Genomic DNA, 16,744 nt, shown 5'->3' on the forward strand with positions numbered 1-16,744 from the left:
GGTGACATCCTAAATCAAATTCAATGGATCGTAATTCTGTAAATCGTATTAGAGTTTGAATCGATGCTCTACATCAGTTATCGTGCTTTTCAACGCCATTAAACTAAGCTAATAAACCTGCCCATAACTGTTTCAGATTTCAATTAGAAGCGAGTTTTGATTCATTTTCAAATACCAATTCAAAACTGCTTGATTGTTAAATGATTTAATTACTATAAAGGTAATATCCTACATGTCACCCTCTTAGAACTATATATTTTCATATTTATCAATAGAGAATAGTCGAAATTAACTTTATCATCATAAACTTGATTTCTTAATATTTTTTTCAACTAAAATAGTGAAACAAACTTTTCAAAATAACAGGAAATTGTTAAAATGAGAATGAAGATTGAAGATCCTCCATTTTGATCGTCTACATTCATGTTTCCAGTTTTAAGACTCTAACTATGTTTTCACTACAAACATCTTCGATTTGACGAATATTTTCAGCTGCTTTTATGTTTTTAGAATTAAGAAAACGTTTAACTAAAAAGTCTTTCACGTGTTTTTAAACATAAAGTATCTTTTTTTAGAAATTGTATATATTATATTTATGATTCAAAAATTTGGTGAGGACGCTCCGAAATTTCTGAAATTTGGTGAAACTGCGGGTTTACAGACACTTTAAAGATTTGGTGAGAGCGCGCGGGTCCCCTTTTGAACTATTTTTAAAAATTTCGTGGGCACGCGGGTTTGCATTCAGATACTTTTAAAAATTTCGTGGTTGAGCTTGTGCGGGTCTGTCTTTGAATGATTTTCGAAGATTTGGCGGGAGCTGCGGGTTTATATTCATACAATTTTCAAAAGCAAGTCTAGAGCAGGAATGAGTTTAGAGCTGTAAGGTCTTGTACCAGCGACGTGTTTTATCAAATCAAATAGTGTATTTTATAAAAAGGGCTCGAAAACTTTTGTATGTATAGATTCCTGAATGAAAAACCATCAATCGAACCGTACGTCTCTGGTTTATCCCTCTTATTCTCATCTTTTCCAAAACACTGTTCGATAAAAACAAACAGATATATTGGGTTTATCTAATCAGTTAAGGATGATTCGACGGTTGTGTATCAAGAAGGAAACCCATTACAATATAAAAAGTGACAATCTGATAGTTTCAGATAGGCTTTGATGGATTGGAAAGAAAAATAATCATTTTATGTTGATAATTTCTAGAAAATTTCAGTTTTATATATAGTTGTTTCAACAATATCCATATTTGAATGCCGTATTTTTATTGATTCAATTATGAATTAAATCTCACCAAGTCACGCCAATGCTTATCACAGACTTTCTCAAAGTAGTATTTCGAAGAAATTCTGTGTATACGGCTTCGGACTATACAAACGGTTTCATGTTTACGATTCGATGTTTTCATATGAAGATGATGAGTCCACGTAGACTGGCGGTTTGCTAGATGTTGCTAACCAAATTTTATACAGTTTAACACCAATGTTTTCTTCTAATTTTTGTACGGTTTAGAATGTAAGAAAGTCCCATTATTAGCTCCACCTGAAATCTTCAGTGGTTATTATGGAATTTCACTTTAGATCGTTATTTTCCTAATTGGTTGTCTAATGAAAAACGTGATTTTCCTAATTTTTTCATACATATATATGTATATAGAACAAACAATTAACGTGTCGTTTGATTTCCTATAAAGTCACTACTTATTATTCTAATCAGTTACTGAAATCAATGTGAAAATTTGGTGAAGGATCCGGAGGATGATGCCAGAATATTTTTTTTGTTTTTATATATATTATAGAACCGAAAACTGAATAATTCATTATTATAAATGAAAAATTAATGTCGTTTTGAAGTATTTACAACAGCTCAGTTTTCTAATCCAAACAAAAACGTAATTTATTTACCCATCATGGCCACTTCCGAAATTTCGCCAGCGGACACTCTTGACAATACAAATATTATGTTTTTCCACCTTTTTCTGGATCTCTGTGGGTGAAAATTGTGAAGACTAATTGTTGAAAAAGCCCCTACGTTTGTTGAAAGTCTCCATTATTGATGATGTAGGCTACGATCATTAATAATATCAAAGTGAGGGGGTCATCCCTGTTTGTATGTGACGATGATTTTTCTGGTTAAATTTCTTCCTGTCATTCCAATAACCAATATCGAGATGTGAAAATTTGTATTATTTCCTGTTCTTTTCTAAATTTTTAGCTTCCTAATAGAACTTTTGATAATATTGAGTTAAAAAAAATTAAAGTTGGTGATATCAGTTTGAAGAAAGGGATTTTTTTCAATAGATCTTAAAGTGTAAAACCCAATTCATTACTTTCAAAAGGCACTTTTTAATGAATTGTGGAACGGAATAGAAAATAAGAAATTTTTTAGTTAATTTAACTCGGAAAAATTGAATTTTAAGAGAAATTATGATTAAAAGAAGTCAATTTTCGTTTATTTAAACATTGAAAATCTACGTTTAGGCAATATCAAACTGAGAAAAGCGAATTCCTACATAATTTAAACTATTAAAAACTAATTCTCCATAAATTTCAAATGAAGAAAATGAATTTACACAGAAAAAATTGACTTTCCACTAAATTTGAAGCTAGAAAATCCATTTCCCAACGCCATTTTTTGAGCTATCAACAATTTGAATTCAGAATTTTTTTCACCTTTAATTTATACAAACCAATTTTTCACCAAATTCAACGTACAGAAGCCAAATGATGGAGAAATCAAATGAAAAAAGTGAATTTCAACTAAATTTGAGGTTGTAAAAAACAATTTCTCACTTAGAAACGTCAATTTTTGTGCTTTTAGAGCTATTGACATATTGAATTGAGAATAAGCTTTTTTCATCAAATTTAACTTCAAAAGCACCAAATTCACCTTACAGAAAACCAAATTCTTTGGAAATCAACGGGAAAAAGTGAGTTTTCACTGAATTTGAGATTATGAAATTCAATTCCTTATTTCTAGACACCAATTTTAGAGTTATTGACCAATTGAATAGTAGTAAGTTTTTTTTAACACATTTAACTTCAAAAACACCAATTTTTCATCAAATCCAACTTACAGGAACCAAATCTTTGAAATCAAAGGAAAAAGGTGAATTTCCACTAAATTTGAGGTTATGAAATCCAATTTCTCACTTAGAAATGCCAATTTTTGAGCTTTTACGAATTGATTCCATAATAATCTTTTTTCATAAAATTTATCTAAGAAAAACGAATTTTTAATAAGAATAACAATTGAAAAAACCAATTTCCACCTATTTCATCTAAAAATATCATAGTTTTAGCAATATTAAATTGAGAAATTTTAATTTAAACTTATAAAAACCGATTTGACACCAAATTCTACGTACAGAAGCCAAATTCTGGAAAAATTAAAGAGAAAAACGTAAATCGCCAATGAATTTGTGGTCCAATTCTTCACCAAATTCAACGTATAAAATCCAATTTTCGACAAAATCAAACAAAAAAAAAGCAAAGTTCCACTAAAATTTTATGAAATCCAATTTTTTCACTTACGAATACGATAATTCGATCGGATTTATTGTTTATTATTACAGCTTAATATTTTCAACTGAAGATTCCTTAATCTTTTTTCTAAATATTGACATATCTGTCCTACTATAAATCCTCCATACTAATAACCCCAAATCTAACTTCTATTTAGTATTTTGAATTCATATTTTATCCAGAACTTAAATTACGTTTTCCGAACTCCCTCTTTTCGAAACTAAAAATTCAAAAAAACTCTCCTTCTCTGGGGAAAGATAAAACTCCGATTCTATGAGTACATCCCTTAATGAAAAAAGGGTTTAAAGGTTTTTCGCGAAAAGAGGCGAGGGCTCAAGTAAATTTCAAGGCATCTTTAACGACGTACGCGTTTCGTGTTTCTCTGCAAACTAATAAATAAACTCAACAGCGTTGCCTAATCTAATTATATCAGTAGATTATATGATTTTGTCGAATTACTCGCATACCAGATACAATTAATTGGAAATATTACGATTAATTTCGATCTAACAAACACGTTAAAGTTATAAGGAGGTTACAAGAAAGGGTGGGAAACCACATTTCAATTAAATTCTATTCATAAACTCGACGTGGTGTACCTATTCAATTATAAGTTGCGTTATATCATTTTACACCCGCGAATTTGGTAGTAGAGGACAACTTCGAGGCAATTTATACTACTATGAAAACAAGAGACAATTCTCTCGATAAATTTATGACGTTCCCTTCCATTTGCATCTATTATACGAGGGCGACTAACAAAAGCCTCCCTGGCAGTTTCTATGATATTAATGCTTCATTTGGTAACTTATAAATTGAAAAACAAACAGTAGAATTGTTAAAACGAATAAAGAAAAAAACAAGAAGAGTTTAGTTCGAAGAAGTGATTGAAAACAGTGGGGGAAGAACTAAAAAAAAAGAAACAAAACATAAAAAAGATGTAGCCACCTTAAACTTTCCAAAAAATCTTTTATAATAAATCTTTTCTTCTGAAACTTCTACTAAACTTTTTGTTCAACCTAGATCGTATTTTGCCACGAGGACGATCACAGATTAGATTTTTGTCGATAAAACGAAACTGAATGCTTTAATTAGTTCCCTTTTTTATCAATTTTTATATAGTTTCCTTTTTTAATTTATTCCTCCACGTCTTTTTTCCATACAAATAAAAGTATTCACTGAAATCGTTCACTACTGATGGCTGTCAAACTTGAAACATATGTTGTATAGGTTATGTACTTCAAGCAAGTACCGCCATCTGTAGATCAGGTCAAATACGACTGCAACCATCCTCATATATTTTTAAATATTCAAAACTTCAACGTTAAACATTTGGAATATGCACGAAAAATTTAATTTCGAATATTCACAGTTAATAAAATGAGTATTAAATATCTTTATGAACGAATGTAAATACCGGGTTTCGGTACGCGAATTCGTTTTTGCTTTAACCTCGTTTTTATAAAGATTAAATACCATTTAAATAGGCCAGTTAATGGATATACAAATTTAACTTAATCTGACTAAACTATATATTACATTAAAGTATCGATTTATTATTAATTTATACACATTTTTAAATCATTAAAAACGTTAATTATACGTCATAGGTATTAAGCATATAAATTTAAATCTATTTACGTCACTATATAAGCTAGGAACTTCACTTATTTTGATACGTCATCCATAGAAACCTGATCCATCTATTCTAGAACCATTCGTGGAACAAGTGGTTCAATGTCTTCTGTCCCTTGTTCTTTATAAGTTGCGGGTACCATTCAGTCAATATCTTCTTCTTTCTTACCATCTTGTAGGTTGTCGCCCTGGTGATCGTTTTTCTTCAGTGATATTTGCATGTTAAAAACTTTCGGTATTTGTTCAAACAACAACAACAAACAGTAGTTTTAGTAAGTTATCTTCGTTATCTATGTGTATTTCTTTGTTTCGCATCCGGTATTTATCATGGTTTCCTTATCAACATTTCACCATGAGAAAGATTTTTTCAAAATAGGTTCTGCGTTTACACACAATCGATAAAAAATATTAGTTTTTGGTTGTGTTTACACGTGATAAATCAGATTTTTTGCATCGATATTTGATAATAGATGAAATATGGATCCATTACTTCACATCAGAATCGAAACGATCATTATCTAAGGGAATTACAGTCGGAGAATCACATCCAAAGACATAACAGTCTGTTGGGAAGGTTATGGCTACAGTATTTTGGGAATATTGTTCATTCGTTTGAATACAAAAATCAAGAAAAAACGACCTCATATGTCGTAAAAATTGACACTGTTTCACCAAGACACCAATTCACAAAAGGATAACAACGATAGTTAAATTGTAGGAATCGAATTAGTCTTTCATCTACCGTATAATCCAGATCTAGCTACTAGTTACTACTTTTTATTCGCTAATCTCAAAAAAATACTCGCCGGTGAAAAATTCAGTTTAAATGAAAAAGTAATTACTGGAATTGTCTACTGCCTATTTTGAAACAATTTTTTTAGATTGAGATGATATTCGGGGTGTAATTGCGTCCCAAATCATATAACCCCTTTTTCCATTTTCAGTTTGATTATTTTTTATCATTAGTATATTTTTTTGGTCTTCTATTTGTTAACATCACTGACAGGTCTAAAGTATTGAAGTACTTCGTAATTTATCAATGGGATATCGATTCTATCGATTATATAATCGATTCAACTAAATGTGAAGTTATCGAAACATTTAAATTCCATAGAAATGATTTACATTTTTGGTACGATACGCCCTGCTGTGCCTCCTCTCCGGTATCAAAATTGTTGCAGAATGTTTAAAGAAGAAGAAAAAACCCACGCGATGGCACGGGGACAGTTTAGTGCTTGGCCGGTCGCATTTGTTCAGTGAACTTGCCCAGCTGACTGGACTTAAGGAACCCGTTTAAAAGGTAAGTCATTGTTCATTATCATTTTTTATACAGTATGTGTCTAGATATAGTTTTTATTAAATAAAATATTCAAAGGGGTTACTTCAATTATCTAATTTACGAAATAAAAATGATGGTTGCTGTGCAATCAACTGATTAATTTCAAGTCATGTTCTTCGTAAATTGTAAGTTGATATTATGGGATTAACTCCCGAAGCTATGTCTCTTTGGGAACGGCACGGAACATTTTAAAACGGAACGTTATATTCGGAATCGAATCCCCTCGTCAAAACAATGAAGATCTCCTCGTGAATTCGTTCGGCACGCAGATAGAAATTTATGCATTCAACTCAAAATAAAAATAAACTTCAAAAATACCAAGTTTTCACCAAATTCAACGTACAGAAGGCAAATTATGACGAAATCAAACGGAAAAAATTGAATTTTCACTGAATTTGAGGTTATAAAATCCAATTCCTCACTTAGAAATGCCAATTTTTGATCTTTTCGGCCTATTGGCACATTGAATTGACAATAAGTTTTTTTGATCAACTTTAACTTCAAAAACACCAATTTTTCATCAAATTCAACTTACAGAAGCCAAATTCTTTCGAAATAATCAGAAAAAAGTGAGTTGTCATTGAATTTGAGGCTATAAAATTCAATTCTTCACTTATAAACGCCAATTGTTATTGACGAATTGAATTCAGAATAAATTTTTTTCAAAATATTTAACTTATGGAAAGCAAATTTTCACCAAATTCAACGTACAGATACCAAATGATGGAGAAATCAAATAAAAAAATGAATTTTTACTGAATTTGAGATTATAAAATCCAAGTCTTCACTTAGAAATGCCAAGTTTTTTGATCTATGAACGAATTGATTTGAAAATAAGCTTTTTTGTAAAATTTAACTTAAAAAATGAATTCTTAATATAAATAACGATTGAAAAAAACAATTTCTACCTATTTGAGCTAAAAATATCATAATTTTTGGCAATATTGAACTGAGAAATTTCAATTTAAAATTTTAAAAATCGTTTTTTCACCAAATTCAACGTATAGAATCCAAATTCTGTAGCAATTAAACAGAAAAACGTAAATTGCCACTGAATTTGAGGTTATAAAATTCAATTTAAAAATCGTTTTTTCCCCAAATTCAACGTATAGAATCCAAATTCTGTAACAATTAAAAAGAAAAACGTAAATTGCCACTGAATTTGAGGTTGTAAAATCCAATTCTTCGCCAAATTCAACGTGTAAAATCCAATTTCTGGCAAAATCATTGAATGAAATCCCTTCGTCAAAATAACGAAGATCTCCTCATGAATTCGTTCGGTACGCAGATAGAAATTCGACTGAAAATAAAATAAAAATAAGTGGTCGGTATAGAAGAATGCGTTAGAAACATTTTCAAAATGGAAAACGAAGCTCGAAAAAAATATTTTCGTTTTGTTTTATAGAATTTAATAAAAGTTATTAAAATTAATGACAAATGAGATTAAGAATATGTGAAAATTGTTAATAATTATGAGGATTCGAAGTAAATGAAAGAGATTTGAATAGGGAAACAAAATGTGCGGTACTACCATCTAAGGAGCGTCGAAATAACGATAAGAATCGACTTTAGTATAAGTAAGGTTTGGAAAACGTGAAAAGACGTTTTAATTGTTAAAAATAAAAATCTTATTTCGGAAAATTCGAAATCGTTTACACGATACGCTAGAAAAAACTATTTAGATTCAAATTTAATTGATAATATATTGGAAAAGGGAAATCTCAGAGTCAATAGACGAATAGTCGAATTGAATATTTTGAATATTATTGAATATTTAAGGTTGAAAATACAGGAATGTATCAATGTTTTGTGTCATTTTCAAGGTAATTCGAAAGGCAACAAAGAAACCACAAGAATTGGTCAAATTTATTCACGAAAAGAAATATTAGAAGGAATTTTTTGGTAAACTGTGGTTTATATATTTTAACATCAAAATTTGACATTGAATTTCAATATATTTCAAAGAAAGTGTGTTTTTAATTTTTTTTGACTCATTAATGATGAAAATTTTTTGTCATTACCCATACAAACATAAACTAGAGTCATTCGGATCGAGATTTATTTTGAAACGTCGAATCGCTAATTTCGGGACCTAAAAAACAATTTAACCAATCTGAAATGTCTTAAAACTCACCCCAAATTTCTCAAGAAAACGATTGATTATATTTTGTAGATGTAATTTTTCATAATTTACTCCATTTCCACGTAATGTCTCTTTCTCCACCGGATTTTCCACAAGCATTCATGGTCAAAAAAAAGGAAACCATCCCTTTTTTTGGATTCTGCTCCTAAATTAAATGTGGAAATGAATTGGACAATCAAATCGATTATTCCTATATAAACTAGAGTCATTCAAATCGAAATTTATCTTGTAGGGGTAGTTTCTTATAATCTACTTCATCTTCAAGTAATGTTTTTTCAAAAAAACTTCAGTTGCATCAAAATTCGAACGTAATTTTATGTTTTAATCACAAGAAAAGAAAACAATCATTAATATGAAAATAACAGCTCTTCCATTAAGAAAATAACTTTTCTTTTTTCATTTTGAAATCAAGCAAGTAATTGGTAAAAAAAGAAAGTTGCCCAAAACAATTTTCATTCACCATGAATCAACTAAGCCACCTGTTTATACCCTCATCTTTTTAGCATCGAAAATTTCTCTAAAAACTATTTTTTTTCTTCATTATAAAACTCTGAATTGTCATTCAAGTTGAGTTAGTCACTAATGGGTTAAAAACATCATTATAGAATTACGAATTTAATTATTTTATTGAATATCTTTCTCTGCCACTGTACTATATATAATCTACACCTAATAACACGAAAATCCATCGATGTAGATAGAGAGGTGGTTTGCGTGTTGTTCATAAGTCTCTCCTAGTAATTACTATTATAAATAATGGGGAAACGAAGAGGGTTACGCTATAATTTCTGCGGCGTAAATCACCCACCATGGTGGTTAATGGTAGCGTTCTTATAACCGCTACCGTTTAGTTAGATGGTAATCGAAACATGTCCACCATTGGCGTACAATCACGTTCATTTTTTAATTAAACCAAACCTCATCAATACCACAGAAAAAATCCAAATTAATATCCATTTGTTCCAAAAAAGAGTTGAGTTGATTTCAGCTATCAGTGCACTGATGATATTATGATGATATTATTGATATTAATCAACTCTTTCTGTTAACTAAATCCACATCGTCTGCTTGTGATCTTCAACAAGGTGCAGTGCTCTGGAGCTCCACAACTTCTGAAGAATGTTGAAAGAAATTTCGTCTTCTTAACACGTTGACTGCCGACTACGAGATAACTCGTAGGTAGCGATCTTTTCAAGGACGCCAACTACGAGTTATCTCGTACTGTATTCACTTGCCATTCTTGTGTTGCTACGATTAAACTCGTAATATATCAGTGCTAATATCGATAGATGGCTTCTTGGGAAAGAACAAAAAATCAATGTTGGCTTGCATAAAAGACAATTTATTTGAAAAGGAACATAAAAAATGTAAGTGTAAGAATTAAGTCAAATTACAGAAGTATAATAATATTTACTGTTTGTGGAACTTGTTTTTTTTCCTTGGTTACATATGCGACATGGTTTCGTTGGACGCTGTTTTTTTTTTTCGGTAGGCGGTAAACTCTCTAAATAATGGATACTTTGCAATTTACTCTTTTTCGTAACGTGTTGAATTTCTTGTCCAATCAATGCGAGCACGAATTCCTCTCTGAACTTTATCAGTTTTATGTTAGAAGATGTAACTTTTTTAAAAATTTTGTGAGCATTGTGGATGTAAACCTCTATAATGTGCAATGCAACCTTTTTGGGCCATCTAATAGTCTTTCTTAGAGATGAATAATACGAAAGCATTTGATCTGATCGGTCAATGCCAGACATTCCATTGTTGTAATCTCGAATTATATTCGGTTTCATAGAAATTTTTCCATTGCGATTGGGCACTTCTATCATTTCAACAACATGCATGTTTGAAATGCAAAGGACATCTCGCTTGTCTTTCCATTTGCAAACAGTAACAGGACCATTTCGCTGCCAAATACACTCCCCTTTTTTCAATTTACGATTTACCAAATCTCTAGGGTTCCCTTTTCTGTTATTTCGTAGGGTTCCACACACATACGTTTTTCGTGTATTTAACAGTTTTGTAAGTGTAACAGAATTATAAAAATTATCCATGAAAACCGTGTATCCTTTATCGAGATAGTCCTCAAGTAAATGTAAAACAACATCAGTAGTGTGGCCTACGTTATTGACAGTTTTCTCAGATTTTCCACTATAAATCTTTATTTTCATAACGAGACCATCGGACTCACAAAGTTCATACAGTTTGATCCCATATTTGTGTTTCTTATTTTTTATGTATTGGCGGAAAATCAATCTTCCCCGCCATAGCATCATAGACTCATCAATACAAATATTTTTATCTGGTACATAGTTTTCCCGCATAATATTGTTGAAATGATTTAGAATTGGTCTTACCTTGTATAATCTGTCGGTAGATGGTATTGAGTTATCAACCAAATGAAAATAACGAAGTAACAACTGGAATCGATTTCGACTCATATGTGAGCGCCAAAAGTGTACATTATATAGCTCGTTTGTGCTCCAGTAATGTTCAATTGATGGAAAAGAGCAAGGTCCCATTTGCAGCAGAAGTCCAATAAAAACTTTCATCTCAGCAACACTAACGTTTTGCCAATTTGATAACCTGTTGGTTTTCTTTATTGTTGTGCTTTTTTCAATTTCTTGCGCAGCATATAAATTAGTTTGTTCCACCAGTAAGGCAAGAAAATCGTCCGAAAAAAATAAGTCCACTAGCGTTTGAACTGTAAAATTTGTCGTATCCAATTTCACACCAACCTTTTCTTTGAAAATAAATAATTCAGGACTCTGTTGAGTTTCTGTCCACAAATTATCATTCGCATTTGATGTTGTTGCTTGAGAATCATCGGCGTTATCTTCAGGTTCCGGATCATCTTCAGATTTTGAGACGACTTCATCTTCACTATCACTTGAATTCTCAGAAGGTTCATAATCGCTACTGCTATTCACGCCAGAAAGCTCATCAAATTCTGAATCACTTATATTTAAGTAGTAATCAACTTCACTTTGAGTCAATGGTCTTTTCCTATCCATATTGAGTTCTTAGTAATTCAATAATTATAAAAAGAACACACAAGAAAGACGTACGTAATGCACTCAACAATGTCTGAGATATAACTGACGCGGACGATGATGACGCAATGAATGATTCAGCATTAGCGAAGCGACAAGTCAGTGCAGGTGTGCCTACGAATAAACTCGTAATTGTCTTCCGAGAAGAGATTACTGTTTCCGACGCCAACTACGAGATAATTCGTACAACATTTTTTTTTTAGGAAAATACGTTTTCACTCTTTTATTTTATAACTATGCTCTAGATTTAGACATTTTAATAATATAATGTAATAAAATCAAAATTTCATTTTTGGCCAGAAATCTGAAAATTACTGTGGCAGTCAACGTGTTAATATTTGACATCACCAGAAAATAACCATCCATCAATGTGGAACTTAATTATAACAAAAAAACATCTCTAACTTCATATTCTGTTACATCTCCACCACCTTGGAACGAAAAAACCCCAAATAAAACAACAGAAAAAACGTCAAACCGTAGAAAGGATAGTTTGTTTTTAGACTGTGGATTTTTTCTTTTTTCTTTTTCTTCAAACATTCGTTTGCTATCAGGGCTAATTCCAATGAACCTTACTCACTATTAAAAATACCCTCGTTCCAAAATTTCTTACTGCTATATTTGATGATTATCCTTGCAAGAAGATTTCAGTTTTATGTTGGATCACATTCAACCATAAACCGTAATAACTTCGAGAGGTTTGCCCAATTCATTTCTCGTAAGTTCAATTCAATTTTTTTATAATTTGTTTGCTAATTGAACCTGAAAAACCTCTGGAACCCGTAGTCCCCATCAAATTGAAATTTATTTGCATGTAGTATATCCTAATATATATTTTTTAGTTTATAAATAGTATTAATGGTTTAAAATCAGTTGAATAATCGATTTATATATAGATATTTATTCCTTGTTCTTTCCAAGTCCTTCAGAAAAACGTATCATTGTTTTGGTTTAAAAAATCCTTTTTAATTGAGGACTTTTTAATACCCTACCTGCGTTTTTATTAAGCGTGGTTAAGGACGAAATAAAAAGGGATGATAGGCATAAAAACCCTAAAATACATCCATTAATTTTTAGTTAACAATGTTAGATTAGTATCTTCAGTAAAATGAAAAAGGGTTTATCTTTTATATGAGATTTTACGAGAAGAAAGAAAATCCGCGTTTATTCTTAATAATTCTATAATTATATTAAACTGAAGAGGGATATTTAACTTCGGATAAATTTCCACATTAGCAACTCATTGAATGGGATTCACAGTAGATAGTAAACTTTTCACAAAAACCCTGATAGTGTGCAGAAACCTCTTGATACACGTTATATTTTGAATAATAGACAAGTGACAGTTCATTTTAAATGCGTCAATGGCATATGACAGTTAACAATTTTATCTTATGAACTCAATGGCATAAAAATGACATGACAACCATGAATCCTGATTCGACTTTCATGCTCCAATTGGTTCCAAATGTAAAAACCGGAGGTAGCTTTCTCGAAATCGCGAAATATTCAAAAAATATATCGAAATACTTTCGAATCATCATCATCTGCTAACTTTGAATCGGACTGAAATCTAATAGAAAACATTTTTTTACGCGAATATCTGCGGTTTCTATTCAAAATTTGTTTTTTAGAACGATTTTGTCGAAAAACTGGAATATAAAAAAAATAAATTCTAGTAGGCCTAAAACAACAAGAACTATTAATATCTTAATATTTTGACAAGAGCTCTTGTCTGCCGATTGGAGATGGATTGGTGAAGATTCAGAAGGTCCGATTCATCGACTTCTTTCGATCGTGCCTACCTGATCCCAAACCGTTTAGAACGATGGATTATCATGTATTCGTAGAAACTGGAGACATTTTTAACACCATTAAACAAATACTAATTATTTCTCAACGATGTTCAGTAAATTCAATACCCTTTTTATAATAAGAATTGACAAGCTTCATTGTTGGAAAATCTTTGACCACCGAACCTTTTTTGCAAATCTAGGTAAAGAAAATAATTCCGAGAAGGCTAAATCTGGCTAATAGGCTAGCAATTCAAGCTTTGATTCCTTAATTTTTATCATTGCAATAACCGATGCTCGAGCTGGTGAAGCAACATTTTGTTCTTAACCAAAAGCGGCCATTTTGTTTGATCGTTGCTATAACATCGCATAATACTTGCCATCGATAGTTTTTCAAAATAATCAATGAAAATAATCCCAAAAAACCAATGCCATGACCTTATGTGCAGATAGAACGATCTTTGATTTATTTGAAACCAGTTCTTCCTTCACAAATTGTTATTTTATTTCGGGTATAAATTGATTGACTCACAATTCATCCATGGTTATAAAACGACTTCATTTCTATTAATCACTCGATGGAAACATCTTCATGACGCTGTTTTTGTTCTATAGTTTGCTCATGTCTACATTTTCAGTTAATATACGATGTACCACACTTTTTGAAGTATCACTAGTCTGCTTTGTGAATTTTCTTCAACATTTATAGAGTCGTCACCTCATTTGATCGATTATCGGGATTCGGGTCTTAACGCCCTCGTTTAAACTCTACAACCCAATATATTATTGTTGATAACGAAGAAGCAGTTTCATCCAGAGTTAAATCTAGTTCATCTTTCTAATTGGTGGGGTTAAAACCTTTTAAATTTACTAAAAACATTCACTATTGATGGCTGCGTCTTCAAACACGTGTTGTAAAGATTACAAGCAACTCCCGCCATCTTATAATAACTTTTTGTATATTTGGACTGATTACATGAAGCTCAAATCCATTTTAAAACGTTGGATTACTTGTAAGACATTTATGTCTTTAAAATACTACATGACATGGTATTGATGAGAAAAGCCGAAGGATCATTATTCAACGTTAATTATGTCGTTTAATGTAAACAATTGAACCCTATATTTCTCTAAAATATCTTTCTCTTATATCAATGTATTCACAAGCTTCTTTCAGTAACTTATAAAGTTATATTTATTCAGAAAGCAGTGGAAATGCAGTTTGTTGGAAAATTAGTTGTCGTATTGAAATTCATCATTCTTTGTTTGAGTTTCCTTTTTCGTTTTATGCTAAGAGTCTTACCATTATTTGATAGAAGCTGTCTGCATTCGTCTATTTTTTAAAACTGACTTGTTATTAAAAAAAATACCGATTCGTAAATACAGAAAATACTTTATTTTACGAATAGTTTGATTATCAGATAATGATGTCAACCTAATAATCTAATAAACATTTTCTTTCCTTAATTTATCTCCATAATTTATACACTTCGTTCAGCGAGGTTCCATCTTTTTTACTTAGGTTTGTGTCCTCAAAATACTAGTTCTGATCTCATGAAAATGTCTTCTGCAGATGATTAGTTAACATTAGATCAGATCTAGTAAATACGGTGGAAGATCAAACCAATTCGAAGTAAAATTCGTAAATTTTAGTTGAAGTGATGAAAAATCACTTTATTTTACTTAAAATATGTTCGCTAATAGTATCTTGACGAAGCTGGAAACACCTTGTACTGGTCGACTAAAAATTTGTATGTAAAACATAGAATAATCTATTTTATAACTTTGTGTATGGAATAAGGTTCTAAAGGCGCGTTTATAACAAGAGTTGGAACTTGAAGAAAATAAAACAAAACTTGGAAAACGCAGTAAACTGATCAATTAACTTTTTTAACTGCACGCCTTGAGCATCTACCTCGAATTGAACAGACTGACACTAAACTTGGCTCTGCATTAATAAAATCAGGCATTTATGGACCATATAGAGGGTGATAAAATTTGTCTCATGGAGCCCTAACATTGTACTTGTCCGCTTTTCGAATGATAAGGAAAATATATGGCCTCAGCAGTCACTAAAAACCCCTATAGAGAAAATGGTCAGTTATACATATCTGATAGATAAAAAGAAAATTATACGAATTTCTACTGAAATTACATTAGATTTTGAATTATATAGAAAGTCAGATTGAGTGCATCTTATAGAAATAGAGAAAGATATTCAAAATTTGAAAAATATTGACTTGGAAGGCCATAGAATTAATCACAATAGACGGACATACGAACTTCAACAAGACTGAAGATCCAAAATATTGACATTACAGACAAAACCATGACCAAATGACAAAAAAAGCATCAACAAGACTTAGTCGAAGTTCGAATTGTGAAAATAACTTCATAAATAGTGAAAATTAGTTCAAGAAAAGATTAAATTAGAGCTAGAGAAGCTGAAATTCGTGTAAGCTTCACGAAAAAAGTATTTAATGGCAAGATAGCTCCAACAAGACTTAGCCGAAGCTCGAATTGTGAAAATAACTTAATAAATAGTGAAAATTATTTCAAGAAATGATTAAATTAGAGCTAGAGAAGCTGAAATTAATGTAAGCTTCACGAAAAAGAATTTAACTTCAAGTCAGCTTCAACAAGACTTAGCCGAAGCTCGAATTGTGAAAATAACTTAATAAATAGTGAAAATTAGTTCACGAAATGATTAAATTAGAGCGTGAGAAGCTGCAATTCGTGTAAGCTTCACAAAAAAAGTATTTAATGGCAAGATAGCTCCAACAAGACTTAGTCGTAGCTCGAATTGTGAAAATAACTTAATAAATAGTGAAAATTAGTTCAAGAAATGATTAAATTGAAGCTAGTGAAGCTGAAATTCGTGTGAGCTTCACGAAAAAAGTATTTAACTGCAAGACAGTTTCAACAAGACTTAGTCGAAGTTCGAATTGCGAAAATAACTTCATAAATCGTGAAAAATAGTTCAAGAAATGATTAAATTAGAGCTAGAGAAGCTGAAATTCATATAAGCTTCACGAAAAAAGTATTTAACTGCAAAGCAGCTGCAACAAGACATAGCCGATGCTCGAATTATAAAATTAACTTCACAAATCGTGAAAAATAGTTCAAGAAATGATGGAATTAGAGCTAGAGAAGTTGACATTGCTCCTCAAATGACCATCGAGCAGCTAAGCTAAGATTCGAACATGTAAACTGGAATGTTCAAAATTTCTACAGTCGAGTCCAGATTTTGT

General features: G+C 31.1%; 2 protein-coding genes across 3 annotated transcripts in view; one reads left to right on the plus strand and one right to left on the minus strand.

The window, feature by feature from the left end:
* The window catches only part of LOC130446571 (EGFR adapter protein-like), a 103,448-nt gene that overhangs the window by 62,166 nt on the left and 24,538 nt on the right, over nt 1-16,744 (plus strand). For both annotated transcript variants that reach the window (XM_056782915.1, XM_056782914.1), the window contains one exon: nt 6,347-6,465. The gene's annotated coding sequence lies outside the window, so the exon portion shown is untranslated. The remainder of the gene's footprint in view (nt 1-6,346; nt 6,466-16,744) is intronic.
* On the minus strand, nt 8,522-11,661 carry LOC130447089 (uncharacterized). Its single transcript, XM_056783747.1, has 2 exons — nt 11,215-11,661; nt 8,522-8,596 (listed from the first exon to the last, which is right to left on the minus strand). The coding sequence occupies exons 1-2, from the start codon at nt 11,659-11,661 to the stop codon at nt 8,522-8,524; spliced, it is 522 nt and encodes a 173-aa protein (XP_056639725.1).

Source organism: Diorhabda sublineata, chromosome 7 (assembly GCF_026230105.1).
Source record: "Diorhabda sublineata isolate icDioSubl1.1 chromosome 7, icDioSubl1.1, whole genome shotgun sequence".
NCBI lineage: Eukaryota > Metazoa > Arthropoda > Insecta > Coleoptera > Chrysomelidae > Diorhabda > Diorhabda sublineata.

Coding starts and splice junctions, on each gene's coding strand:
- LOC130447089 (XM_056783747.1), bottom strand. CDS start 11,661: ATGGATAGGAAAAGACCATTGACTCAAAGTGAAGTTGATTACTACTTA. Junction 8,597..11,214: donor GGTTATCAAATTGGCAAAAC/GTTAGTGTTGCT, acceptor ATTGTTTTTTAG/GTCCCGAAATTAGCGATTCG.